Source organism: Microcaecilia unicolor, chromosome 7 (assembly GCF_901765095.1).
Source record: "Microcaecilia unicolor chromosome 7, aMicUni1.1, whole genome shotgun sequence".
Taxonomy (NCBI): Eukaryota; Metazoa; Chordata; class Amphibia; order Gymnophiona; family Siphonopidae; genus Microcaecilia; species Microcaecilia unicolor.
In genome coordinates, this window is record NC_044037.1 from 226,109,993 (window position 1) to 226,136,756 (window position 26,764).

Here is a 26,764-nt window from a genome sequence, read left to right on the forward strand (position 1 = left end):
AGCGGTCCTTTGATTTGGCAGATCTCACTGTTCAGGCGTCTGCATGCAGTTGTTATGCTGCTAGAGCCTGCCTGGCTTAGTTACAGCAGGCAGTGGAACAGCCCGGTGATGGAGCGGAGACCGTATCTGAAGTGGCTCTGTGGATGGAGTCAGCCTTTTCCTTTTTGGCTGACTCCCTTTATGATATGGTCAGAGCTTCGGCTAAACAAATGGCTGTAGCAGTGCTGGCTCGCCGCAAACTTTGGCTACGATATTGGGCGGCGGACATGGCCTCTAAGCAAAGGTTGGTGAAGTTGCCCTTTCAAGGCCTTCTCCTGTTTGGTGAGGACCTGGAAAACATTGTTAAAGGCCTGGGGGATTCCAAACTTCAGTGCTTGCCCGAAGATAGGCCGAAGCCTTCCTCTAAGGGTCAGGCGGTCCGCTCCTCTTACAGACCTCGCTTCCGTGAAGCTCGAAGGTACTGTCCGGGGCGTGCTGCTGGGTTCACTTCTCGTGCCCGCTTTCAGCAGAGAAACTCCTTTTGCTCGGACAAACGTTCCGCAGCTGCTGGTTCAAGGCCGGGAGTTCAGGGGCGACCCTCTCAATGATGGTGCGCCGGCCCCCTTCCTCGTTTCCTGTCATCGGAGGAAGACTTTCCCTCTTTTTCGAGGAGTGGGCCAAAATCTCCGCAGATCAGTGGGTCTTGGACCTGATCAGAGATGGATACCGAATAGAATTCGATGCCCTGGTGAGAGACGTGTTTGTGGAGTCCCGATGCGGTTCTGCCGCCAAATGGGCGGCGGTAGAGGAGACTTTGCACAGTCTGTGCCAGATAGGGGCTGTGACCCTAGTGCCTCCCGCCGAACAAGGTCTAGGCCGCTACTCCATTTACTTTGTGGTGCCACGAAAAGGCGGGTCTTTTCGCCCGATCCTGGACTTAAAAGAGCTGAACAAGTCCTTAAGAGTGCGGCATTTTCACATGGAAACCCTGCACTCCGTCATTGCGGCGGTACAGCCAGGAGAGTTTCTCACGTCTCTGGACCTGAAAGAAGCTTACTTGCACATTCCAATTTGGCCCCCGCACCAGATGTTTCTGTGGTGTTGGGAAAACAATTCCAGTTCCGGGCCTTGCCTTTTGGCCTCGCCACAGCTCCCCGAACCTTCTCCAAGGTAATGGTGGTAGTAGCTGCCTTTCTCAGGCGAGAGGGTATCCGGGTTCACCCGTACCTAGACGACTGGCTCATCAGAGCAGACTCAGAAAAAGAGAGTCATCTAGCTACAGCCAGAGTGGTTTCAGTCCTTCAATCTCTGGGCTGGGTCGTCAATATGGCCAAAAGTTACCTGACCCCCTCGCAATCTCTAGAATATTTGGGGGCACGGTTCGACACAGCCTCGGGCTATGTGTTCCTTCCCGAGCAAAGGCAGTGCAAGCTTCAGAATCAGGTCCGCCTGCTCCTGAGGATGCCCCGCCCGCGAGCTTGTGACATTATCCAGCTGTTGGGATCGATGACGGCCACCTTGGATTTGGTGCCATGGGCGAGAGCGCACCTGAGACCTCTACAGTATTCTCTACTTCATCGATGGTCTCCAGTATCTCAGGATTATCAGTGCAGACTTTCTTGGCTCCCTGCGGCCCCACCTCAGTATGGAGTGGTAGCTCTCGGACAGCATGTTGCGGCAGGGAATGCCACTGGCGCTCCCCGATTGGTGCCTAGTGGTGACAGATGCCAGCCTGAAGGGCTGGGGCGCACATTGCCAGGGGAAGCATGCCCATGGTCTGTGGACGCCCGACGAATCGGAGTGACCTATCAACCGCCTGGAGTTGAAAGCGGTGTTTCTGGCCTTTCAAGTGACCCTGGAAGGATTGGCTGTCCGAGTGATGTCGGACAACACGACAGCAGTGGCCTACATAAATCGACAAGGCGGCACTCAGTGCAGAGCTCTAGCCGCACAGGCCGAACAAATTTGCCACTGGGCCGAGCTGCATCTACAGTCAGCAGCTCACATTGCAGGTCAGAGCAACGTGCAAGCTGACTATCTAAGCAGGCATCAGATCGATCCAGCGGAGTGGGAACTAGCAGACGATGTATTCCTGCAGATATGTGCCAAATGGGGCAAGCCAGTGATGGATCTTATGGCGACCAGTTCTAATGCCAAAGTCCCGTGCTTCTTCAGCAGACGGAGGGATCCTTGCTCGGCCCGGTTGGATGCCTTGGCTCAACCCTGGCCCCTGGGATTACTGTATGTCTTCCCTCTGTGGCCCTTGATAGGGCGAGTGCTCCTGCGGATTCGGCTGCATCTAGGAGAAGTGGTGCTCATCGCCCCGGATTGGCCCAGGAGGCCTTGGTATACGGACCTCCGACAGATGCTGTTGGAGGCTCCCTTTCCATTACCTCTGGTTCCGCACCTGTTGTCACAGGGTCCAGTGGCCATGGAGGACACTTGCCGCTTTGGTCTTATGGCATGGCGATTGAGAGGGCGCAATTGAGAGATAAAGGCTACTCAAATAAGGTAATTTCCACTCTCCTGCAGGCCCGTAAGTGCTCCACTTCCGTGGCTTATGCCAGGATTTGGCGCCAGTTTGAAGTTTGGTGTGTTTCAAGAGCGCTTTCTCCGTTGCGGGCTCCTGTCTCGCCGATTCTGGACTTTTTGCAGGATGGGGTACACAAAGGCTTGGCCTATAATTCCCTGCGGGAGCAAGTGGCAGCATTGGCCTCCCTGCGTGGCAAGGTTGAAGGCGTGTCCTTAGCTGCTCATCCAGATGTGGCACTGTTTCTTAGAGGGGTGCTTTGGCTCCGTCCTCCCGTGCGGGCACCTTGTCCAGCTTGGAACCTGGGGTTAGTATTGAAGGCCCTTCAGGGGGCTCCTTTTGAACCGCTTCGGCGTGCTTCAGAGAAAGGTTTGACACTGAAGGCCATCTTTTTAGTGGCCATTACCTCGGCGAGACGGGTGTCAGAGCTCCAGGCACTGTCCTGTAGAGACCCTTTTCTGCAATTCTCAGAGTCAGGGGTCACGGTTTGGACCGTGCCTTCCTTCATGCCTAAGGTGGTTTCAGCGTTTCACCTAAACCAGCCTGTTTTTCTTCCCTCCTTTGTTGAGGAGGACTTTCCATATTCATTTGGGCAGTTGCACCGTTTGGATGTGCGCAGGACTCTGTTGCAGTATCTGCGAATTACAAATGCTTTCAGGACCTCTGATCATCTTTTTGTGCTGTTTGCAGGTCCTCGCAGAGGGTCTTCAGCGTCTAAAGCCACTATTGCTTGTTGGCTCAAAGAAACTATCTTTTCAGCATATCTGCTGTCTGGCTGGGCTCATTCCGCAAGAGCGATTTCCTCTTCCTGGGCGGAAATGGGAGCACTATCTCTTCATGAGATTTGCAGTGCTGCAACATGGGCTTCGAAGCTCTTTTTTGCCCGACATTACAGGCTGGATGTGGCTGCCAGGAGGGATGCACGTTTTGGAGCACAGGTGCTAGCGTGTGGTGTGGCTTGTTCCCACCCTATTTAGGGATTGCTTTGTTACATCCCATACATAATGGCTTCATCTGCTTTATGACAAGGAAGGGAAAATTAGGTTCTTACCATGGTAATTTTCTTTCCTTTAGTCATAGCAGATGACGCCATGAGCCCTCCCTGTATGATTGTCTGTATTGCAGTGATTCTGATTTTAGGTGCTGCTGTTGTTTCCTGAAGTTATATTCCTTCCTTGGGGAGTCGGAAAACAGTCTTCAGGGTTCTTGTTACAGTTATAGGAGGATGAGTTCATTCCCTCCAGTTCATGTTTTGGGAGGATGAGTTTATTCCCTCCAGGAGGATGCAAGTATTCCCTCTGTTTATACAAAGTGGAGGACGAGTTTATTCCCTCCAGGAGGATGAGTTCATTCCCTCCTTTTTTTGAGTTCATGCCCTTGTTAAGGGGCCATCGTTCGCTGTGAGGAAAGTTCATGTTATTCCCATTGTGGTTTGCCATATTGCTTTGGAAGCTTCATATACTGAAGAGGCAGTGGAGCTAGCTGGCCATGAGGCACTGTGAAAAGTTGAGTGCTCTCTATCTCCCCCTGCTGGTTGATGGACACAACCCATACGTAATGGCTTCATCTGCTATGACTAAAGGAAAGAAAATTACCATGGTAAGAACCTAATTTTCCCTTGTTTTCAGGGCACACGTTTTGACGGCGGGGCTGTTAGGATCCCTCCCATAATCTTACTGCTTTGTTACTTCCCATCAACCACATTCTGGGCCCGTCCGAAGGGACGCAAAGGAAGGAGAAATTAGACCTTGCCTGCTAATTTGCTTTCCTTTAGTCCCTCCGGACCGGCCCAGATCCCTCCCTTTAGGTATTATGTGTCTTCAAGAGTTAAGTGATATTGTTTTCTTGGGAGCTGTGTTGCTTGTTTCTGGTTTCATTGTTTAAAAAAAAAAAAGGAAAACACAAATTCTGTGGCTCAGTATGTAACCTTTTGTGCATGATATGCAGGGGCATGTCATTGGTCACATTATTGTTGGTGGCACACACCCTGTGTTGGCAATGTGCCGGTGGCTGCTCAGGCTTTCGTAAGCACAGACCATTTACTTATTGTTTTACTTCCTTCTGCTTTGGTACTTTGTTACTGGATCTTTCTCTTGTTGCCAAGGGCTCTTATTGGCTCTCTCTAGAGTCACGTTTTTTTTTTCTCAGCCTCCACCTGCTGGAAGGCGTGCACAACCCATCAGTCACATTCTGGGCCGGTCCGGAGGGACTAAAGGAAAGCAAATTAGAAGGCAAGGTCTAATTTCTTCTTGGGTGTTGGTCTCAAGACCTTAAACTACTTTGGGGTAGTGGGGGCAGCAGGCTATTGCTGGAAAATTCAGTTCTCTACCTCTATCTGCTATTAAGAAAGGGACACAATTCCACTTCAGACTGGTGTGGCTGGACTCAAGGAAAGGAAATTAAGAGGTATGACTAAATTTCACCATTCTTCAGGTCTGAATCTAAGTAGAAATGGCTTGAGGGTCGTTAAGTTCAAGTTATGACTCATGTTTTTGAGGCCACCTGAAAGGTTCTCTCCGGTATTTCATCCACATGTAACATAGAAAGATAGAAAAATGTAAGCAGATAAAGACCATATAGACCTATCTATTCTGCCCATCTATGCCAACTACTCTCCCTATCGCACTCCCTTAGAGATCCTGTGTCCCTGCCCTAAGCTCTCTTGAATCTAGATACTGTTTTCATCTCCACCACTTCCACTGGGTGGCAGTTCGATGAATTCACCACCCTTTCCATGAAGAAGTATTTCCTTAGGTTACTTCTGAGTCTGTCCCCTTTCACCTTCATCCTATGCCCTGCTCGTTGCAGAACTTCCTTTGAATTGAGAGTTTTGTCTAAGGGGGGATGCTATATGTTGACCTCTACATTTCTCCTGAGTAGTTTAATTCTGCTGCTTAAGGTGCTGTGGGACTTCATCTTTTGACTCCCGTTTTAAGGAATGCAGTGGAAGAATCTTACCCTTCCTTGTCATCAAGCAGATGAAACCATTACGTATGGGTTGTGTCCATCAACCAGCAGGGGGAGATAGAGAGCACTCAAATTTCACAGTGCCACATAGTCAGCTAGCTCCACTGCCTCTTCAGTATTCTCTATCTCACCAAGAAGGGTGGTTGCAGCTTGATCAAGCTCCTTAAAAAATCTGCCTGGGGGTGGCTCCTGGCTTGCCAGTTGTTAGCCAGGGTGTTAGAGGCTATAGCAGCTTCACTTTAAATGCATATAGGTTAGCCCTTTCCCTGCCTTACCCATCCCCCCAGTGGATGTGAGCACATTAGTTTCACTTTTCCCTGCTCTTTCCCACTCTATACTTGGTGAATGCAGGCACATTGGTTCGCCTTTCCCTGCCTTTCCCACTGTTCTGTACCTCCGGAGTTGATTTGATTGCCTCTTTTCTCTACTTTCCTCACAGCATTAAAAAAAAAAAAAAAAAAAAAAAAAGCAAGAGGTTTTCTTCAGTTTCTACAGCGTGACCGGAGCTTGTATACTCGGTCCAGTGAGGTAAGAGTGTTTTCTGACTCCGGGGAGGGCCCGCGGTCGGGACGTTTTTGGCGCGAAACTGCCATTTTGAATTTTCCGCCATTTTTTGGCGATGGCTGCAGAGTGTTAAGCGCTGTTCCAAGTGTGGCAAGCGCAGATCAGCAGCGGGGCTCTGTAAAGCGTACTGTTCAGGCGTAAGTGCCGGCCCGAGCATGGCGAGCGATGATTCTTCCCGCTCGGTGGAGCTGGCAGCGGGTGCCATTTTGAAAGCACCACATGGCGCGACCCCCGCTGAGGCGGTGAGGGGTCTGGCAGGCCCTCGTGGCCAGAGGAAACAGAGGAAGGTGCAGAAGGGCCACTGGATCCAGATGATCCGTCCACGGTGAGGATTTTCCACCGCGAGGAGCTGCCAGCGCTTATTTCAGATTCTTATAGGTCCTCTCTATTGAAGATCCTGGGAGTGGCGTGGCCTCCTCTGGAAATCCGAGGATGGCAAGTACTAAAAAGCCTGCTCGAGCCTTTCCTTTGCATGACTCCATCCAAGAGCTTATTTCAGCTCAATGGGCTGACCCCGAAGGACCTTTGAAAGTTTCCAGGGCTATGGGGCAATTATTCCCTCTGAGTGAGGAGCATTTGGCTCGCTTTGCAGTGCCTAAGGTGGATGCCCTAGTCACAGCTGTGACAAAGAGAACTGCCCTCCTGGTTGAAGGAGGTGTTGCCCTGAAGGACATGCAAGACCGTAGACTGGAATCAGCACTTAAACGACCCTTTGAAATTGCTGGTCTTACTATTCGGGCGTCTGCATGCAGTTGTTATGCTGCTGGAGCCTGCCTGGCATGGTTGCAACAGGCAGCGGAACAGCCCGGTGATGGAACGGAGCCCTTGTCTGAAGTGGCTCCGCGAATGGAGTTGGCCTTGTCTTTTTTGGCTGATGCCCTTTATGATATTGTCAGAGCTTCGGCTAAACAGATGGCTGTAGCAGTGGCGGCTTGCCGTCTTCTGTGGCTACGGCATTGGGCGCCAGACATGGCCTCTAAGCAAAGGTTGGTGAAGTTGCCCTTTCAAGGCCTTCTCCTGTTTGAGGAGTTGAAGAAAATTGTGAAAGGCCTGGGAGATGCTAAACCCCAGCGCTTACCCGACGATAGGCCACGGCCTCCCTCCAAGGGTCAGGCGGTTCACTCCTCTTATAGACCTCGTTTCTGTGAAGCTTGAAGGTACCGCCCGGGGCATTCTGCTGGGTCCACTTCTCGTGCCGGTTTTCAGCAGAGGAACTCCTTTCGCTCGGACAAACGTTCCGCAGCAGCAGGCTCAAGACCTGGAGTTCAAGCGCGACCCTCTCAATGAGGGTGCGCCGGCCCCCTCCTCAATTCCTGTTATAGGAGAACGTCTTTCCCTCTTGAGGAGTGGGCCAAGATTACCTCAGATCAGTGGGTCTTGGAACTGATCAGAGAAGGATACCGAATAGAGTTCGATGCCCCGATAAGAGACGTGTTTGTGGAGTCCCGATGTGGTTCTGCCGCCAAAAGGGTGGCGGTAGAGGAGACCTTACAAGGCTTGATGCACATTGGGGCGTTTTCCCCCGGTGCCTCCCGCCGATTTCGGCTGCGGCCGCTACTCCATTTACTTTGTGGTGCCGCGAAAAGGTGGGTCTTTTCGCCCTATTCTGGACTGAAAAGAATTAAGTCCCTAAGAGTGCGGCATTTTCACATGGAAACCCTGCGCTCCGTCATTGCGGCGGTACAGCCAGGAGAGTTTCTCACGTCTCTGGACCTGAAAGAAGCTTACTTGCACATTCCAATTTGGCCTCCGCACCAGATGTTTCTGCGGTTTGCGGTGATGGGAAAACATTTCCAGTTTCGGGCCTTGCCTTTTGGCCTCGCCACAGCTCCCCGAACCTTTTCCAAGGTAATGGTGGTAGTAGCTGCTTTTCTCAGGCGAGAAGGTATCCGGGTTTACCCGTACCTAGACGACTGGCTCATCAGAGCGGACTTCGCAACAGAGAGCCATCAAGCTACAGACAGAGTGGTCTCAGTACTGCAATCTCTGGGCTGGGTCGTCAATGTAGCCAAAAGTCACCTGACCCCCTCGCAATCTCTAGAATATTTGGGGGCACGGTTCGACACAGACTCGGGATATGTATTCCTACCCGAGCAAAGGCGGTGTAAGCTTCAGAATCAGGTCCGTCTGCTCCTGAGGATGCCCCGCCCGCGAGCTTGGGACATTGTCCAGCTGTTGGGATCGATGACGGCCACCTTGGATTTGGTGCCCTGGGCGAGAGCGCACCTGAGACCTCTGCAGTATTCCCTGCTTCAACGATGGTCTTCAGTATCTCCGGATTATCAGTGCAGACTCTCTTGGCTCCCTGCGGCCCAACTCAACATGGAGTGGTGGCTCTCAGACAGCATGTGCGGCGAGGAATGCCGCTGGCGCTCCCCGACTGGTGCCTAGTGGTGACAGATGCCAGCCTGAAGGGCTGGGGCGCACATTACAAGGGGAAGCATGCCCCAGGGTCTTTGGACACCCGACGAGTTGGAGTGGTCCATCAATTGCCTAGAGTTGAAAGTGGTGTTTCAGGCGCTTCTGGCCTTTCAAGTGACCCTGGAAGGATTGGCTGTCAGAGTGATGTCAGACAACACGACAACAGTGGCCTACATAAACCGACAAGGCGGCACTCAGTGCAGTGCGCTGGCCGTGCAGGCCGAACAGATTTGCCACTGGGCCGAGCTGCATCTACAGTTTCTGTCGGCAGCTCACATTGCAGGTCAGAGCAACATGCAAGCCGATTATCTAAGCAGGCATCAAATCGATCCAGCGGAATGGGAACTGGCAGACGAAGTATTCCTGCAGATACGTGCCAAATGGGGCAAGCCCGTAATGGATCTTATGGCGACAAGCTCAATTGCCAAAGCCCCGTGCTTTTCAGCAGACGGAGAGATCCTCGCTCAGCCGGGTTGGATGCCTTGGCTCAACCCTGGCCTCTGGGCCTCTGGTATGTGTTCGTTCCGTGGCCCTTGATAGGGCGAGTGCTCCTGCGGATTCGGCTTCACCCAGGAGAAGTGGTTCTCATCGCCCCGGATTGGCCCAGGGGGCCTTGGTATGCGGACCTCCGACAGATGCTAGTGGAGGCTCCCCTTCCTTTACCTCTGGTACCGAACCTGTTGTCGCAGGGACCGGTGGCCATGGAGGACGCCTGCCGTTTTGGTCTTACGGCATGGCTATTGAGAGGGCGCAATTGAGAGGCAAAGGCTATTCCAATAATGTTATTTCCACTCTCCTGCAGGCCTGCAAGCGTTCCACTTCCGTGGCTTATGCCAGGATCTGGCGCCAGTTTGAGGCTTGGTGTGTTTCAAAAGCGATCACACCCATGCAGGCTCCTGTCTCGCCGATTCTGGACTTTTTGCAGGATGGTGTACAAAAAGGCTTGGCCTATAATTCCCTGCGGGTGCAAGTGGCAGCATTGGCCTACCTTCATGGTAAGGTTGCAGGCGTGTCTTTAGCTGCTCATCCAGATGTGGCACGGTTCCTTAGAGGGGTGCTTCGGCTCCGTCCTCCCGTGCGGGCACCTTGTCCAGCTTGGAACCTGGGGCTAGTTTTGAAGGCTCTGCAGGGTTCTCCTTTTGAGCCACTACGGCGAGCTTCAGAAAAAGATATGACACTAAAGGCCGTTTTTCTGGTGGCCATTACTTCGGCGAGACTGGTGTCAGAACTCCAGGCGCTGTCCTGTCGAGACCCATTTCTGCAATTCTCAGAGTCCGGGGTCATGGTTCGTACCGTGCCTTCCTTCATTCCTAAGGTGGTTTCAGCGTTTCACCTATTCCAGCCTATTTTTTTTACCCTCTTTTGTTAAGGAGGAGTTTCCAGAATCCTTTGGGCAGCTGCACCTGTTGGATGTGCGCAGGACTCTGTTGCAGTATCTGCGAGTTACTAATTCTTTCAGGACCTCTGATCATTTGTTTGTTTTACTATCAGGTTCTTGCAGAGGGTCTCCAGCGTCTAAAGCCACTATTGCCCTCTGGCTCAAGGAAGCTATCTTTTCAGCTTATCTGCTTGCCGGCCGGCCTCCGCCTGTAGCCTTTAAGGCACATTGTACAAGAGCGATTTCTTCCTCTTGGGCTGAAACTGGAGCACTCTCTCCATGAGATTTGCAGTGCAGCAACATGGGCTTCGAAGCTCTCATTTGCCCGACATTATAGGCTGAATGTGGCTGCTAGGAGGGATGCGCGTTTTGGAGCACAAGTGCTGGCGCGTGGTGTGACTTGTTCCCACCCTATATAGGGATTGCTTTGATACATCCCATACGTAATGGCTTCATCTGCTTGATGACAAGGAAGGGAAAATTAGGTTCTTACCTTGGTAATTTTCTTTCCTTTAGTCATAGCAGATGAAGCCATGAGTCCTCCCTGTATGATTGTCTGTATGATGTGAATCTGTTTCAGGTTCTGTTGTTTCCTGAAGTTCTAATCCTTCCTTGGGAGAAAGTTGGAAAACAGTCTTCAGGATTCTTGTTCACTTATAGGAGGATGAGTTCATTCCCTCCAGTTCATGTGTAGGAGGTTGAGTTCATTTCCGCCAGGAGGATGTGTGTATTCCCTCCATAAATACAAAGAGGAGGACGAGTTTATTCCCTCCAGGAGGATGTGTTTATTCCGTCCTTTTGAGTTCATGCCCTTGTTATGGGGCCATCGTTCGCTGTGAGGAAAGTTCATGTTATTCCCATTGCGGTTTGTTATACTGCTTTGGAAGCTTCAAATACTGAAGAGGCAGTGGAGCTAGCTGACCATGTGGCACTGTGAAATTTGAGTGCTCTCTATCTCCCCCTGCTGGTTGATGGACACAACCCATACGTAATGGCTTCATCTGCTATGACCCTATGCTATCTGCTATGAAAGAAAATTACCAAGGTAAGAACCTAATTTTCCCTTTCTGTAGTTATTCTTTGTTTCTGTCCCCTCTTAGAGATTTTGAGCTATACATTTTGACACATACAGATCCCTTTCTCTGGTTTGCAGAAGCAGGAGCATCGATATACAATTCTGTCCTTTTTTTCTGAGGAAGTGTCCATTTCAAATGGAGCAAAAACAGAGAGATTTGATCTATGTACTGTGTGTACTTTAGTTGGGCAGATCAGTTTTTCTCTTTGCAGATTTCAGGTACAACGAACCATCTTTTAAAACCATCATTACCTGGTAACTGAGGGGCCTGTATTTAATTTCAAAAGGAAACAACTGTTTAAGGTTAGAAAACTTTCTACCAGATGTGTTTTGATCTTGTGGGTGCAATTACGAACATTACCATAGGTTGGTGATACAGTCATCTCTTCTTATATTTACAAAACATTGTAGGAGCGTTTGGGACTGAAATTATTTTGGAAAACATTATAGAGTTCCCCTATTTTGGGAACTGTTTAGATTCTTCCCACATGCTCTGGACTGGTCTGTTGAGTATGCTAAGGAAAGAGAAGTTAGATCGGTCTTTCTAATTTTCTTTTCTTTAGTCTTGCCAGACCTGTCCAAAGACCCTACCTAAAAAATGTCCAATTAACCACTTTAGTATACTTCTAATATTGCTCTTTTCACTCTTTCATCAAACTCTCTTCAGGTTCAACATTGTTTTTTTCAACAGTTTGTTTTCAAAGTTTTTTTATTTGTATTTATTTATTTTTTACCAGTGATATGTTATGAATAGTATTAGTACAATGGCTAAAATGAAATGGAAAACAGGTGGTCTATCGCTTTATCAAATACTGAGAATGTAAAGGATGAAGCACGTGGCATTTCTTTTCTTTTTTTTCTTTTTCTCTCTGTCTCCATGTACTGATCAACGGGTACAACCCACAGGTTTTGAACTAGTCTAGTGGGACTAAAGGAAAGAACATTAGCAGTTAAGACCTAATTTCTCTTTCATTTTTGTTTCAAGGTATATATGACATATTCAAATGAAGACTATGACAGACGTAATGAAGAGGTAGATCCCGTGGCTGCATCAGCTGAGTATGAATTGGAGAAGAGAGTGGAGAAAATGGATGTCTTTCCTGTGGAAATTGAAAAAGGTAAAATGTTTACATGAAATCCAAATATGAGTAGAAATCTTGGGGTGGGGATGTGGGAGATGCACATTTCCTTATTTTAAATGACTTGTGTAATCTAATGACCCAGTTTAGATGAGTTAAATTCAACACTTCAGCTCCTGGAACTTCGGTGTTTTGATAGATCTTTTCCTGCTGTCGTGGTGCACAGTTTCTTCCTTTTGCTCGTTATGAAAGGATTCAGGTCTCCAATTGACAGCAGCATTCTTTGGTGACTCTGGTGAGGCGTATTCTAGGTTTCAGTATTCTAGTGCTCAGATCAGCTCATGAGTTGGACAGAATTGCATCTGGTTGCTCTTTTAGCGACCCACGTGGCGGGAACTGAGCTCTAGTGTTCGGGTGTCTTGGACATAGTTACTTGTTTGATATAGTTGGACAGCTGGGTGCGTATGATCTCGGTTTTCGTTTACCAGGATCTTGCAGTGGTTCTACTTTGGTCCCACCTGTGGTTTACTGCTTGTTACTTCCCATCAGTCATTTTGGGCCAGTCTGGAGGAATGCTAAGGAAAGAGAAATTAAGTCCTACCTGCTTATTTGCTTTCCTTTAGTCCCTCTGGACCGGACCAGCCCAGATCCCTTCCTATTCAATATCCAATTTGTTCTTGGAGATTAGTTTTGTACTGGTATTAATTTAATTTGCTCTTGTGTCTGTGGGGAGCTGTTTGATTTTTTTTTTTTTAAGTATATTTATGGATATGTCTATATTCACAAAGAGACCACTTATTCAACCATTTCTACGTGGTTGCACATAGGCACATTACTGATGTTGTTGACTCAGTTTGGAGTAGTCTCTTTGTTGGTAGGTGGCTGTATGAACCAACTGGCGCAGAGATGTTTAGCGTCTTTTTCCTTTTGCTTTGCTATGTGAATACTGAGGCTTCCAAGGGGATGAACACGGCTCTTATGGGCTGCCTCAAAACCAGTCTTATCAGTTTCCACCTACTGATAGGTGTGCACAACCCATCAGTCATTGTGGGCCGGTCCAGCGGGACTAAAGGAAAGCAAATTAGCAGGTAGGACCTAATTTCTCCTTTACTCACATGTGAAGCAGGGCCGCTCACAGGGTTTTTTTTTAAACTGGGATCTGGCAGCTTAGTGTTCCAGTGCCTGCTGGCGTGTAGGTTGGAGCAGAGACTATGCTACTGCAGGCAGCGGAACAATTTTGATCATCCCTTCCTCTGTGTGGGGCATGTTGCTTAAAAAAACCCCCCAAGATCCAACTCTAGATCCAATGTTGCAACTTGTCCGGTCACCATCTTGACCCCCCACTCCCTCGGTCTGATGAGCTACTTTTTAATCAGATATTTACCTGTTGAGAGTTATACCTTGATGTTGAAGAATAATTTGAATATTGTACTGCTTCATTCATATGTTTATGTAACATCTGAAGTGTTGTTGTGTGTTTTCAATGTACACCACCTAGAACTGTGGATAGTTGCAGTCTATAAATATTTTGAATAAACAATAAATGATAGAATGTTGGGTATTATTAGGAAAGGTATGGAAAACAGGTGTGAGGATGTTATAATGCTGTTGTATCGCTCCATGGTGCAACCGCACCTTGAGTATTGTGTTCAATTCTGGTTGCCGCATCTCAAGAAAGATATAGTAGACTTGAAAAAGGTGCAGCGAAGGGCGACTAAAGTGATAGCGGGGATGGGACGACTTCCCTATGAAGAAAGATTAAGGAGGTTAGGGCTATTCAGCTTGGAGAAGAGACGGCTGAGGGGAGACATGATAGAGGTATATAAAATAATGAATGGTGTGACCGCACCTTGAGTATTGTGTTCAATTCTGGTCGCCGCATCTCAAGAAAGATATAGTAGAATTGAAAAACGTGCAGCGAAGGGCAACTAAAATGATAGCGGGGATGGGACGACTTCCCTATGAAGAAAGATTAAGGAGGTTAGGGCTATTCAGCATGGAGAAGAGACGGCTGAGGGGGAGACATGATAGAGGTATATAAAATAATGAGTGGAGTGGAACAGGTGGATGTGAAGCGTCTGTTCACGCTTTCCAAAAATACTAGGACTAGGGGGGCATGCGATAAAACTACAGTGTAGTAAATTTAAAACAAATCGGAGAAAATTTTTCTTCACCCAACGTGTAATTAAACTCTGGAATTCGTTGCCGGAGAAAGTGGTGAAGGCGGTTAGCTTAGCAGAGTTTAAAAAGGGGTTGGAAGGTTTCCTAAAGGACAAGTCTATAAACCGCTACTAAATGGACTTGGGAAAAATCCACAATTCCGGGAATAACATCTATAGAATGTTTGTACGTTGGGAAGCTTGCCAGGTGCCCTTGGCCTGGATTTGCCGCTGTCGTGGACAGGATGCTGGGCTCGATGGACCCTTGGTCTTTTCCCAGTATGGCATTACTTACGTACTTATGTAGTTATTATGATACCTTTAACCACTGTTCCCTCCAAGGTGAGCAGTTTCTCCCTGTATGTGTGTCTGTGGGGGGAGTGCTGTTTCACTATCACACTTTCAGTAATGTGGGACAGACCAGCTCTGCAGGAGACCAGAGAATATGTCTGTGTCTAGTAACTGAAAACACAATATAGAAGCACCCCCCCCCCCCGACTCCCCCAGACCTGCAGCAATGGACTCTCACTCAGCTTAGAGTGAACAGTGCCTTTAACTCCAGTCTCCTGCAGATGAAAGCGGGACTCAGATCAGGCTGGATGAGCATCATGTCATTCAAGTCCAGGATGCAGTAATGTCATTGTACATAGCTAGTAACGTAGGCATCCGATCGGGGGGAGCCACAGGTGCCATGGCACCACTGAAAATAGTATAATACAATCATGCTCCGTCCCTAGTTTTAACAATCAACAGGTGGCTTGAAGTTATAACACATAACTTTCAACTGCCTGCTGATTGCTGTGTGTACTCTATCTGCAGCAGATAAAGTGCCATCACCAGTTCTCTCCCTTCTGCTCACCTTCACAGTCTGTTTGTTATACAGCGCACTGATATCCGCTGCAGTTTTTCACTGCTGGCTGCCAGTACTTTCCTACTTCTGCCGCTGTTGCCTGAGGATAAAACCAGCTGGCTTGATTCAGGTCAGTTGGGGGAGATATATTTGGAAAAGGAGAGAGCATCAGAGGGTAGGGGTACGGGAAAGCGCAGGAGAAGGCAGGAGAATGTTGTGGGGGGGGGGGGGGGCTGAATGTATGTAATCATGATCGATCATGACTCTGGGGATGTGGCCTGTGGCTACGCTTGCCGTCCCCCAAACAAAAAGGCTACCTCCCCCTCCCAAAAAAAAAAACTCAGGCTGTTTCTTTGCTCTGTCCTTCCATGAAATTAGATTTTCTAGGATGAAAAAGATTAGTAGAGTCCCAGAACTTAAGTAATTGTTACAGGACTGTATTTTCTGCAAGTTTTGCAAGATATGACAGATTAGCAATTGCCTGAAAGTTTCACAGGAAAGAGGAATTGAGGCCAGGTCTTTTAAAGCCTGGATTAACCAAAGATTGCTTTCATTGGTGTGAGACCACACTGATCTGCAAGCTATAATTAATAAGATCCAAATAGATGGGTGAGAGCATGGATGAACTTAGGAGGCAAACTGGATCCCCATCAAAAATAGGGCCAGATGATCATGCACTATTAGTGAGCTTTCTAAGACTTGGGACAGCGAAGAGAAAGATGTAAAGACACTGTAACCGTAGCAGGGGAAGAACAGATTAGATTACATGAGACTGTGTGAAAGAGAAAGAGAGAGGGGAAAAACAATTTTATGACTTGAAGTGATGGGTTCTTGAAGGTTCACTAATTTATCCTGCATGTGCAAAGCAGTTTGGAATAAAGCCCAGTGCATCTAGAGTGTTCATTCTTTGATCAAAGTTGATTATCAATATTAAACAACTAGGGTAGTTCTTGGAAGAGTTTATTTGCATGGAAATATAAAATCTTGACTTGCATCAGATAGGACTTATGTTCGTACTAGAGAGGTTTACACAGTAAGTGGCTAGGTGAGACTTATTCCCTTCACTCTGCTCTTCACAAGCATCTTCAAAAATCTGTCAGTTCAGGTGTGAACCATGGGTTGTGGCTGCAGGCATTTAGAAAGCTGTTTTATCAGGGCCATATCAAGCATGGATTCTAGTAGGTAATGAAAAGTAGCAACTGTACTGTCCCAATGAGAGGGAAAGAAAAACAGACCGAGAGGCATTGCTCAGCAAAAACCTACCTACCAAGCACATGATAGTTGTACTGTGCCAAATATTGGAATGAATAATTTGGGTAAAATTGAGCAGGAGATGATCAGATCAGGAGAATGAAACAATAGAAGGTAAGGCTGGGTGAAGGAAAAAATCCTTTCTGTCAACAAGGTTGAAACAGTGGCCAGCCTAGTGAGTAGGAATGGTAACGAACTGAGGAGGTCTAAATCCAGAGGAGAGGCCAAGCTGCACCAGTGACTTGGTATACAAAGATAAACGGGAGCAGATTTCCCGTGGAGCTATACCTTGTTTTTATATTACTAGTCTTTTTCCACCTCCCCAAATTAGTACTCACCAACCACCCGCAATTTAGAGAGATAAGACTAGGAAGGCCACACGTATGAGAAAAGCAATTCTTTAATTAATTACGAAGAGAAAGTTACAATTACAAATGCTATTAGATTGTAAGCTCTTCGAGCAGGGACTGTCCTTCTATGTTATATTGTACAGCGCTGCGTAACCCTAGTAGCGCTTTAGAAATGTCAAATAGTAGTAGTAGTTTCTCATGTGGAGAGCAGGGGACACAAACATGTGGCCTGCCACTGCCTCTCCAACGTAATGCTCTGGTTCAATTGTTTATATACCTTTTGTGTTAAGCAATGCTTCACATTACTTCAGCACTTATTTTCCTCAGAGATCGTTCTGTTCTCTGTTCACCATCTATTTTCCCTTAAGTTGCTGAATCACATTCTTCTGTTCATCTATAATTGCACCTTTCCCACGCCAGCTTGCCCGTAAGTGTATCATAATAGATCATAAATTCCTGAGTTTACACAGGCTCATGTTCTTTAATAAATTACAGGCTTCTCAATCTCTGATAGATTCCAGAGTCGTCAGCCTCTGCCCTTTTTGACCTGTTCTGGGGTGCTGACCTGTGCTCATGATTCTACAACCAACACCTCATTTAGCCACCCAATAATGATGAGAGAGAAATATAGTTAGTGGAGCAGGACTGAGAGAGGTAGGGCAATTCTTTTGTGGTTACAAATACCTGAACAGCGAAACAGTAAGGTCAAATAGATGAGTCTTGCAACTCTAGGTAGATTATCAAAGATGTAATTTATTGGGCAAAAAGTCCTTAATAAATTACATCCTTGAGAATCTACCTAGTGTTGGAAGACTCATCTGTTTGACAGTGTTTGATTGCTTTTACGGTCTTTGTAAGGTTTCTCTTGTTCCTAAACTTCGGTGTTTTTTTCCCCTTCAAGTACCTGAACCCAAATCTTATCAGAGTTACCAGAAAGGGAGGCTAAAGTAGGTGCTGCAAACACACAACCAAAGCCCAGCACTTCCAAGCCTCCCAATCAGAAGAGCTGATTTTAGAAGAACTCAAGCAGCAGCAGAATGAGAGTATTGTCGTCTCTGAGAAAATGTCTTATGTGGCAGGAGATATCGCCATCATCTTTCAGCCATGTCTCATTTACAGCCAAGAATGATGCTGTTCTTGGTTCATGAGGTTTTTAAGCAATGAGTATTTGGATATCAACAAATTAACATTAAGACCTGCTCACATTGATGAAGAGGAAGTAGAAACAGATGATTTACGTGTCCTCGAGATATGACGTTCTTCATTAAAATGTTTTTTCCGTATCATCATGCTGATCAATCCATAGACTGGTGGGTTGTGTCCATCTACCAGCAGGTGGAGATAGAGAGCAATCCTTTTGCCTCCCTATATGTGGTCATGTGCTGCTGGAAACTCCTCAGTATGTTCTCTATCTCAGCAGGTGGTGGTCACACACAGCAGCAGCTCTGGCTAGGCCTCCAAGCCTAATTTTTAGGTTTTGTTGAGTGCCTGGGGTTGAGGGCTCTTCTTGAGCAAGTGCAAACCTGGTGGCGCCAGGTCCCTCCTTTTCTCCCCCCTCCCGCTGGCTCCGTTAAAAAAAAAAAAAAAATTTTTGGACGCCCTTAAAGGCGTTTATTTCGACGTTTATTTAAATGTTTATTGCAGCTACTCACTGGGACACCAGGTCGTTACAGCTCGGAGCGAGAAGCAGGTAATTTTTACCTTTTTTATAGCGGGCAGGGGGTTCCCCGATTGATCTCCACGTGGCCTATGGCGTCGGAGGGTGAGGGCGCGAAGAATCGCTCCCCGGACCGCGTGTGCGCTCCTAGCGGGGATGCGGGGGTATTAAAGTCTGATTCGCCCTTGTTGGGTGTCAGTTTCGGAGGCCGGTCAGTGTCCCGGGTCTTCCTCTGGCGCGGCGGTTTTTCCCGCCATAAACACCCATCCCCCGCTGCTCGCCTCCGCCATCTTGGCAGGCCATTCTGCTCGGACGGCTTCTTCTTGGGCCGCCCTTGAGCTGGGAGACGTTCATGCCATGGCCGCCCTTGATTTTGGCGACGGCAAAAAAGCGGCTAAAGTTAAGCGCCGTTCTTCCCGCACGGCTCCTTCGCGGAGTGTCGCGCCGGACGCCATCTTGGATGCGCAGCATGTTTCTCCCCCGCTCTTGCGAGCGCCGGTTGAGGGTGCATCTAGGGCTGTGGCCCAGGCTGCTGAAGTGCACAGTCTGGGGGGTTTCTCCCCCGAGTTTATTTTGCTGCTGCATCAGGCCTTCATTATGCAAAACGCTGCTGCTTCTCCCTTGTCCGATAAAGGGGTTGAGGCCCCCGGAAGTAAACGCCCTCGGGTGGATTCCCGGACCTTAGAGGACTCTGTTTCCTCTGATGTAGATGAGGGCAGCTTATCTGAGTTCTCCCAACGGTCCTTTGGGGATTCCTTGGAGGAGACGGATTCCCGCTCGGATGGAGCGGATGACCCCTCTGCAGCACGGATCTTTCGCTCAGAGGATTTGCCCAACCTGTTAATGCAGGCCATGAGCATTTTGAAGATTTCCTCTCCAGAGGACGTCTCTCCCTCAGCCCCTGTTGGCTCCACCATTATGCTGGGGACGAAGCGCCCGCCTAGAACCTTCCACGTGCATAATGCCATGCACACCTTAATTTCGGCTCAATGGGATATCCCGGAAGCGAGCCTCAAAGTGGCTAGGGCTATGTCCCGCCTCTATCCTTAGCCTGAAAGTGAACGTGAGGCCTTTCTTTGGCCTACCATGGATTCTTTAATCACTGCGGTGACTAAGAAAACGGCGTTGCCGGTGGAAGGTGGCACGGCCCTAAAGGACGCCCAAGACAGAAGATTGGAGGCGGCCTTAAGGTCGTCCTTCGAGGCGGCTGCCTTAAGTTTGCAGGCCTCAGTTTGCGGCTCCTATGTGGCCAGGGCGTGCCTGACGATTGTGCAGCGGGCTTCCCCCTCGGATCCTTCCTTGAGGGCTGAATGGCCGGCCCTGGAATCGGGCTTGGCTTATTTGGCAGACTTACTGTATGATGTCTTGAGAGCCTCGGCTAAAGGTATGGCTCAGACAGTCTCTGCGCGGCGGTGGCTTTGGCTGAAACATTGGTCTGCGGACCACGCCTCTAAGTCCCGCCTGGCTAAGTTGCCTTTTAAAGGCAAGCTGCTCTTTGGGGTCGAGCTGGACAAAATTGTGACCGATCTCGGCACGTCTAAGGGCAAGAGGTTACCAGAGGTCAGGGCTCGGGCTAGTGCTCGCCCCGGTAACTCCAGAGGACGGTTTCAAGAAGCCCGTCGGTACCGCCCGGGCAAGTCGGGCTCCTCTGCCCCCTCTTCCTTCAAGAGGAACTTCTCCCCCAAGCAACATTCCTTTCGCAGAGACCGCCGTCCCGGAGGTGCGCCCTCCGGTCCTCCCCCAGGGTCTCGTACCCAATGACGGGGTCCTGGTCCATGGCCCAGTGCAGATTGGAGGACGCCTGTCCTCGTTTCTGGGCGAGTGGACCAGGGTAACTTCAGACGCTTGGGTGCTGGAAGTCATCAGAGACGGCTACAAGCTAGAGTTCTGCCGACCCTTAGGAGACAGGTTTGTACTCTCTCCCTGCAAGTCTCCGGTCAAAGCTGTGGCAGTGCAGCAGACCTTGGACAATCTGATCCGCCTGGGTGCGGTCGTTCCGGTGCCAGAAAATCAGCTTGGCAAGGGACGTTACTCCATTTACTTTGTGGTACCAAAGAAAGGAAGTTCTGTACGGCCTATCCTCGACCTCAAAGGGGTCAATCGGGCCTTGAAAGTTCGGCACTTTCGCATGGAGACTCTCCGCTCTGTTATAGCGGCAGTGAAGGCAGGGGAGTTCCTGGCATCCTTGGACATCAAGGAAGCGTACTTGCATATTCCCATCTGGCTTCCTCATCAACGCTTTCTGCGTTTTGCAGTCCTGGGCCGACACTTCCAGTTCAGAGCCCTCCCGTTCGGGTTGGCTACTGCTCCGCGGACCTTCTCCAAAGTAATGGTGGTCATCGCGGCCTTCCTGAGAAAGGAAGGAGTACAAGTCCATCCTTATCTGGACGACTGGTTGATCCGAGCCCCCTCTTATGCAGAGTGCGGCAAAGCTGTGGACCGGGTGATTGCTCTTTTGAGCTCCCTGGGGTGGATCATCAACTGGGAGAAAAGCCAGCTGCGCCCGACTCAGTCCCTGCAGTATCTGGGAGTTCGATTCGACACCCAAGTGGGCAGAGTGTTCCTGCCGGACAATCGGATTGTCAAACTTCAGGCTCAGGTGGACCAGTTCCTAGTAGCCTCTCCGCTCCGGGCTTGGGACTATGTGCAGCTGTTGGGCTCTATGACGGCCACGATGGAAGTAGTGCCCTGGGCCAGGGCTCATATGAGACCACTACAACACTCTCTGCTGCAGCGCTGGACTCCGATGTCGGAGGATTATGCTGTGCGCCTTCCCTTGGACCCAGCAGTGCGCAAGGCGCTGAGCTGGTGGCTGCAGACAGACAAGTTGTTTGCAGGGATGCCTCTTGTGACCCCGGAGTGGATTGTCGTCACGACGGACGCCTCTTTGACGGGCTGGGGAGCCCACTGCTTGGGAAGGACAGCGCTGGGGCTCTGGTCTCCTGCAGAGGCAAAGTGGTCTATCAACATTCGGTTGGCGCTTTTGGAGTTCCTCCCGGTACTGGCGTTGAAGCCAGTACGGGTCCTGTCGGACAATGCCACGGCTGTGGCCTATGTCAACCGCCAGGGAGGTACCAAGAGCGCCCCTCTAGCCAAGGAGGCCATGAATCTATGCCAGTGGGCGGAAGCGAACCTGGAACAGCTGTCAGCGGCCCACATTGCCGGAGTCATGAATGTCAAGGCGGACTTTCTCAGTCGCCATACCTTGGATCCCGGAGAGTGGCAGCTATTTGCTCAGGCGTTCTTGGGCATCACGAAGCGCTGGAGCCAGCCGAGCCTAGATCTGATGGCGTCATCGGCCAATTGCCAAGTGCCGCGCTTTTTCAGCAGAGGACGGGACCCTCGATCCCTGGGGGTAGATGCTCTTCTCCAACAGTGGCCGACACAAGAGCTTCTCTATGTGTTCCCGCCCTGGCCCATGTTGGGCAGGGTGCTAGACCGGGTGGCAAAGCATCCGGGCCGGATAATCCTGGTGGGTCCGGACTGGCCCAGACGTCCCTGGTATGCGGACTTGATCAGGCTCTCAATGGACGATCCTCTGCGGCTGCCAGTGGAGCAGGGCCTGTTGCATCAGGGTCCCGTGGTGATGGAGGATCCCTCCCCCTTTGGTCTTACGGCCTGGCTATTGAGCGGCAGCGTCTGAGAAAGAAGGGCTTCTCAGACAAGGTCATCGCCACTATGCTAAGAGCGAGGAAGCGCTCTACTTCTACTGCTTACGCCAGGGTTTGGCGTACCTTTGCAGCATGGTGTGAAGCAGGCTCACTTTCTCCCTTCACTGCTCCAATTTCTTCAGTGTTGGCGTTCCTGCAAGAAGGTCTGGAGAAAGGCCTGCCGCTCAGTTCCCTTAAAGTCCAGGTAACGGCTCTGGCTTGCTTCAGGGGCCGCCTGAAGGGTGCTTCCCTGGCTTCGCAGCCAGATGTGGTGTGCTTTCTCAAGGGAGTTAATCACCTGCGCCCTCCTCTGCACTCAGTGGTGCCTGCGTGGAATCTCAACCTGGTGCTAAGAGCCTTGCAGAAGCCGCCTTTTGAACCCTTGTCAAGGGCATCTCTGAAAGACCTGACGTTGAAAGCAGTCTTTTTGGTGGCTATCACTTCAGCCAGAAGAGTTTCCGAGCTCCAGGCACTCTCATGTCGAGAGCCCTTTCTGCAGTTCACGGAGGCAGGAGTGTCTATTCGCACAGTGCCTTCCTTCCTGCCCAAGGTTGTTTCTCGCTTCCATGTGAATCAGCAGCTCTGTCTCCCTTCCTTTCGTAGGGAGGACTACCCAGAGGAATACTCTGCTCTCAAATATCTGGATGTGAGACATAAGTACATAAGTAATGCCATACTGGGAAAAGACCAAGGGTCCATCGAGCCCAGCATCCTGTCCACGACAGCGGCAAATCCAGGCCAAGGGCACCTGGCAAGCTTCCCAACGTACAAACATTCTATAGATGTTATTCCCGGAATTGTGGATTTTTCCCAAGTCCATTTAGTAGCGGTTTATAGACTTGTCCTTTAGGAAACCTTCCAACCCCTTTTTAAACTCTGCTAAGCTAACCGCCTTCACCACTTTCTCCGGCAACGAATTCCAGAGTTTAATTACACGTTGGGTGAAGAAAAATTTTCTCTGATTTGTTTTAAATTTACTACACTGTAGTTTTATCGCATGCCCCCCTAGTCCTAGTATTTTTGGAAAGCGTGAACAGACGCTTCACATCCACCTGTTCCACTCCACTCATTATTTTATATACCTCTATCATGTCTCCCCCTCAGCCGTTTCTTCTCCATGCTGAATAGCCCTAACCTCCTTAATCTTTCTTCATAGGGAAGTCGTCCCATCCCCGCTATCATTTTAGTTGCCCTTCGCTGCACGTTTTTCAATTCTACTATATCTTTCTTGAGATGCGGCGACCAGAATTGAACACAATACCCAAGGTGCGGTCACACCATTCATTATTTTATATACCTCTATCATGTCTCCCCTCAGCCGTCTCTTCTCCAAGCTGAATAGCCCTAACCTCCTTAATCTTTCTTCATAGGGAAGGTGCCGCCTATCCAGCTGTAGGCTCACTCCACTAGAGCTCAGGCGGCCTCGATGGCAGAGGCCGGGTCCGTCTCCTTGGAAGAGATTTGCAAGGCGGCAACTTGGGCATCGGCCCATACCTTCTCCAGGCATTACCGCTTGACTGTGGCTGCTCGGGCGGAGGCCCGGTTTGGAGCTTCAGTGTTGCGGTCAGGGATTTCTATGTCCCGCCCTGGGTGAGTACTGCTTCGGTACATCCCACCAGTCTATGGATTGATCAGCATGATGATATGGAAGGTAAAATTATGTATCGTACCTGATAATTTTCTTTCCATTAATCATAGCTGATCAATTCATAGCCCCTCCCAGATATCTGTATTGTTTATATTCTGGTTGCATTTCAAGTTCAAGTTTAGTCTTCAGTTCCTGTTCAGGAGGACTTCGTGTTCAAGTTTTTCAATGGATTCTTCAAGAGTTGAGACGAATTTGTGTTACAGTGAGCTGCTGCATTCCTCTCCCCTCCGTTTTACGGGGCTGGATTGAGACTTAAATTCTGCCGGCGCTCCCTCCCGCTTCGTGCGGCAGTAGGGCAGCTTTGTACCCCTCCCGCTTCGGCGGTGTTAGGGTCAGTCAGCTCCTCCCGCGGTTGCGGTTGCAGGATAAGCCAGATCCCCCCCCCCCCGCATCGGCGGGTGTGGTGTCCCTCCCCCGCTCCGCGGGGATGAGCTGGACGGATTCCCCTCCCCCACTTGTGTGGGGATGAGCTGGGTTAATTCCCCTCCCCCGTTTCGGCGGTGGTGAGCTGGGCAGAGTGTCCCTTTGTGAGTGTAATTCTCTAAGTGCTGAGTCCTGCGGATGGAGCTTGGATATCGACATACTGAGGAGTTTCCGGCAGCACATGACCACATATAGGGAGGCAAAAGGATTGCTCTCTATCTCCACCTGCTGGTAGATGGACACAACCCACCAGTCTATGGATTGATCAGCTATGATTAATGGAAAGAAAATTATCAGGTATGATACATAATTTTACCTTATGTAGTCATTTCCTAGTCATTGGACCTAATGAAATTGAAGCTCATTTTTCTTTGCATGAGAAACCAGTTCAGCTGGATAAACAGTTAAAGAATTCCACTTCAGACTATTTTTAATAAAAGATGGGGCTGCAGAATAAATACATATCTCTCTACGAAGGAGGAGTTTGTCTTATAAGGAGTTATCACTAAAATTAGACATTGTGTTTCGACTATATTGAAATTTTTAAGAGCAGTGGTAATGTTGGTGCTTCAAATTTCTCTTTAAAAATGTCTAATGGCTTATGTTGGGTTTTTCTTTAGGTGATAGTGGTCTAGGCATCAGCATCATTGGCATGGGTGTTGGTGCAGATCAAGGGCTAGAGAAGTTGGGAATTTTTGTAAAAACTATTACAGAAGGTGGAGCAGCTGAACAAGATGGACGGTAAGTTTGTAATCTGATTTATAAATTACTGTAACTTTATTTTTGCTTGCTATGAAATCAGTAAATCTTACTGTTGCTTTTACAGTGGTATGTTAATGTAACTTTTTTGTCTAGTATCATTTTTGCCAGGAGGTAGCAATTTCTTTTAAAACTTTTGCTTTCTTTTCAAACTTAATGATTCTTGATTGTAATGTTTTAAATGTAAAGAACAGTAGCTTCAATTTACTGAACATGTCTTTGGGCACTGAAGGGTGGACCCTAGTAATTGTTGAAAAAGCACCTTTAAGGAAATAGGTGGCAAATTAAAATTGTCATAACCTGAAGTAAATATTCAGCACAGACAAAAATATGCATCATTAACATCTTCCATGATGTCAACGGACATGACACTTGTTCACTCAAATATATAGACATTTTATTTATGTGCAACAATTCTCCAATCTGTCTCTCTTCATTTATTTATTTATTTGTGGTTGACAATTAACGTGTTATTAATATGATTAACGAATTAATATTTTAATGCAGGAAATTATTTTTAATGCTGCCCCCACCCCCCGCATGTACCTTACATCATCTCTTCAGTCACTAATTGCCACACTGCCGACCCAGAAGATGTGCCTTTGCCTCATCCTGCTTCCCCCCCCCACCCCCCAAGTGACTCAACTTCCTAGTGTGCTACCAGCAAGGCTTCCAGGTCAGCACTGAACAGTTACTTGAGGGAAGGGTGGAGACGGCATGGGCATAGTTTGACTGTTTCATTTTGGGGAGGGGGGGGGGGGGGCAAAGGATGGGGTGGAGCATATTAGCATATTCATTTGCATATATATTCAAATGAATATGCTAATATGGAGGAAGGAAGGGAAAAAGAACTGGCTTTTTTGGGGAATAACCATAATGAATATGAATGAGATATCAAGACAGCTCTTTCACCCTACCTTCCTTCCTGCCAGAATGTGAAGGAAATAATTTCCTGAGTAACAGCCATAAAAGGTAATGTTCCAGATTTTTACTGGAGCATCTGTTGCTTGCTAGGACTGAATCCTGCCCTCTTCTCATCCTGCCTTCCTCTGATGTCATTTCCTTTCGGGTGGGTGGGACACTGAGAGGGCAGGATTCAGGAAGCGAAGGACGGAGTTGAGCCTGGCTGCTTGCTGCTTTTACGCGGCGCCCGGCCGTTTGCCGCTGCAGGAAAGAAGATTGTCGTCTTTGTCATTTGGGGGGGCACTGCCCCCCCCCCCCCGCCCCCAGTCTATGCCCATTTTGGTAGTCTGTTCTCTGGACTGTCTCAATCTAATCTCCTTGGTCTACATCTTTGTGAGGTAAGGCCCCCACTAGAGGCTGGGAGAAAGGGAAAGCAAACTTCTCTCTGATCTGTGATAGCGTGTACAGATTGCTAATGGGATTTCTCTGGCTAGAATCCTTTTATCAAAAACTTTTTTCCCCAGAATTGCAGTATATGTAAAAACATGAGATTGCTATTTGCTATATAGAAATGTCATGAGAAGTAACACCTGCTTCCTTAGCGTCCCTCCGGACTGGCCCAGAATGTGACTGATGGGTTGTGTACGCCTTCCAGCAGGTGGAGACTGAGAAAAAAAGTTGACTCTAGCCAGCCAATAAGAGCCCTTGCCAGCTAGAGAAAGATCCAGTAATCTCAGTCTCCAACAGGTGGAAGGTGGTGAGCCCTTCAGTCTCAGTCTTTTCTATACTTTTTTCTCTTTTGGTTAACTTTTAAGTGTTGGTATGCTTTTTGTTCTGTATCCCTGTGCATTTGTTTAAAAATAAAATACAAAAACCTGCTATTTGACGCCTCAAACCCCTGTGGGTCCCTCAGAGCCTTGGGGGTGCTGCACTCGGAAAGCCGAGTCCATCCCCCCTATCCTCCCTGATGCTGGCTCATTTGTTTTCGGCTAGCCTGTTTGCTTTCTCAAGCAATTTAAGAGTTTCCTAAAGCCCCTCGAGGAGGGAAGCTTTAGAAGAGGGAGAGGCAGCTGCTGTTTAAAAAAAAGAAAAAGCCTCCCGGTCTGCTGTGTAAGCAGAGC

The 26,764-nt window shown here is 48.8% G+C and overlaps 1 protein-coding gene across 1 annotated transcript in view; it reads left to right on the plus strand.

Annotated features, from left to right (window-relative positions):
* LOC115473968 (neurabin-1-like) overlaps nt 1-26,764 on the plus strand; it is a 337,573-nt gene that overhangs the window by 50,791 nt on the left and 260,018 nt on the right. Inside the window, exons 3-4 of the mRNA XM_030209200.1 lie at nt 11,900-12,032; nt 24,602-24,722. Coding sequence (XP_030065060.1) covers nt 11,900-12,032; nt 24,602-24,722 — 254 coding nt within the window. The remainder of the gene's footprint in view (nt 1-11,899; nt 12,033-24,601; nt 24,723-26,764) is intronic.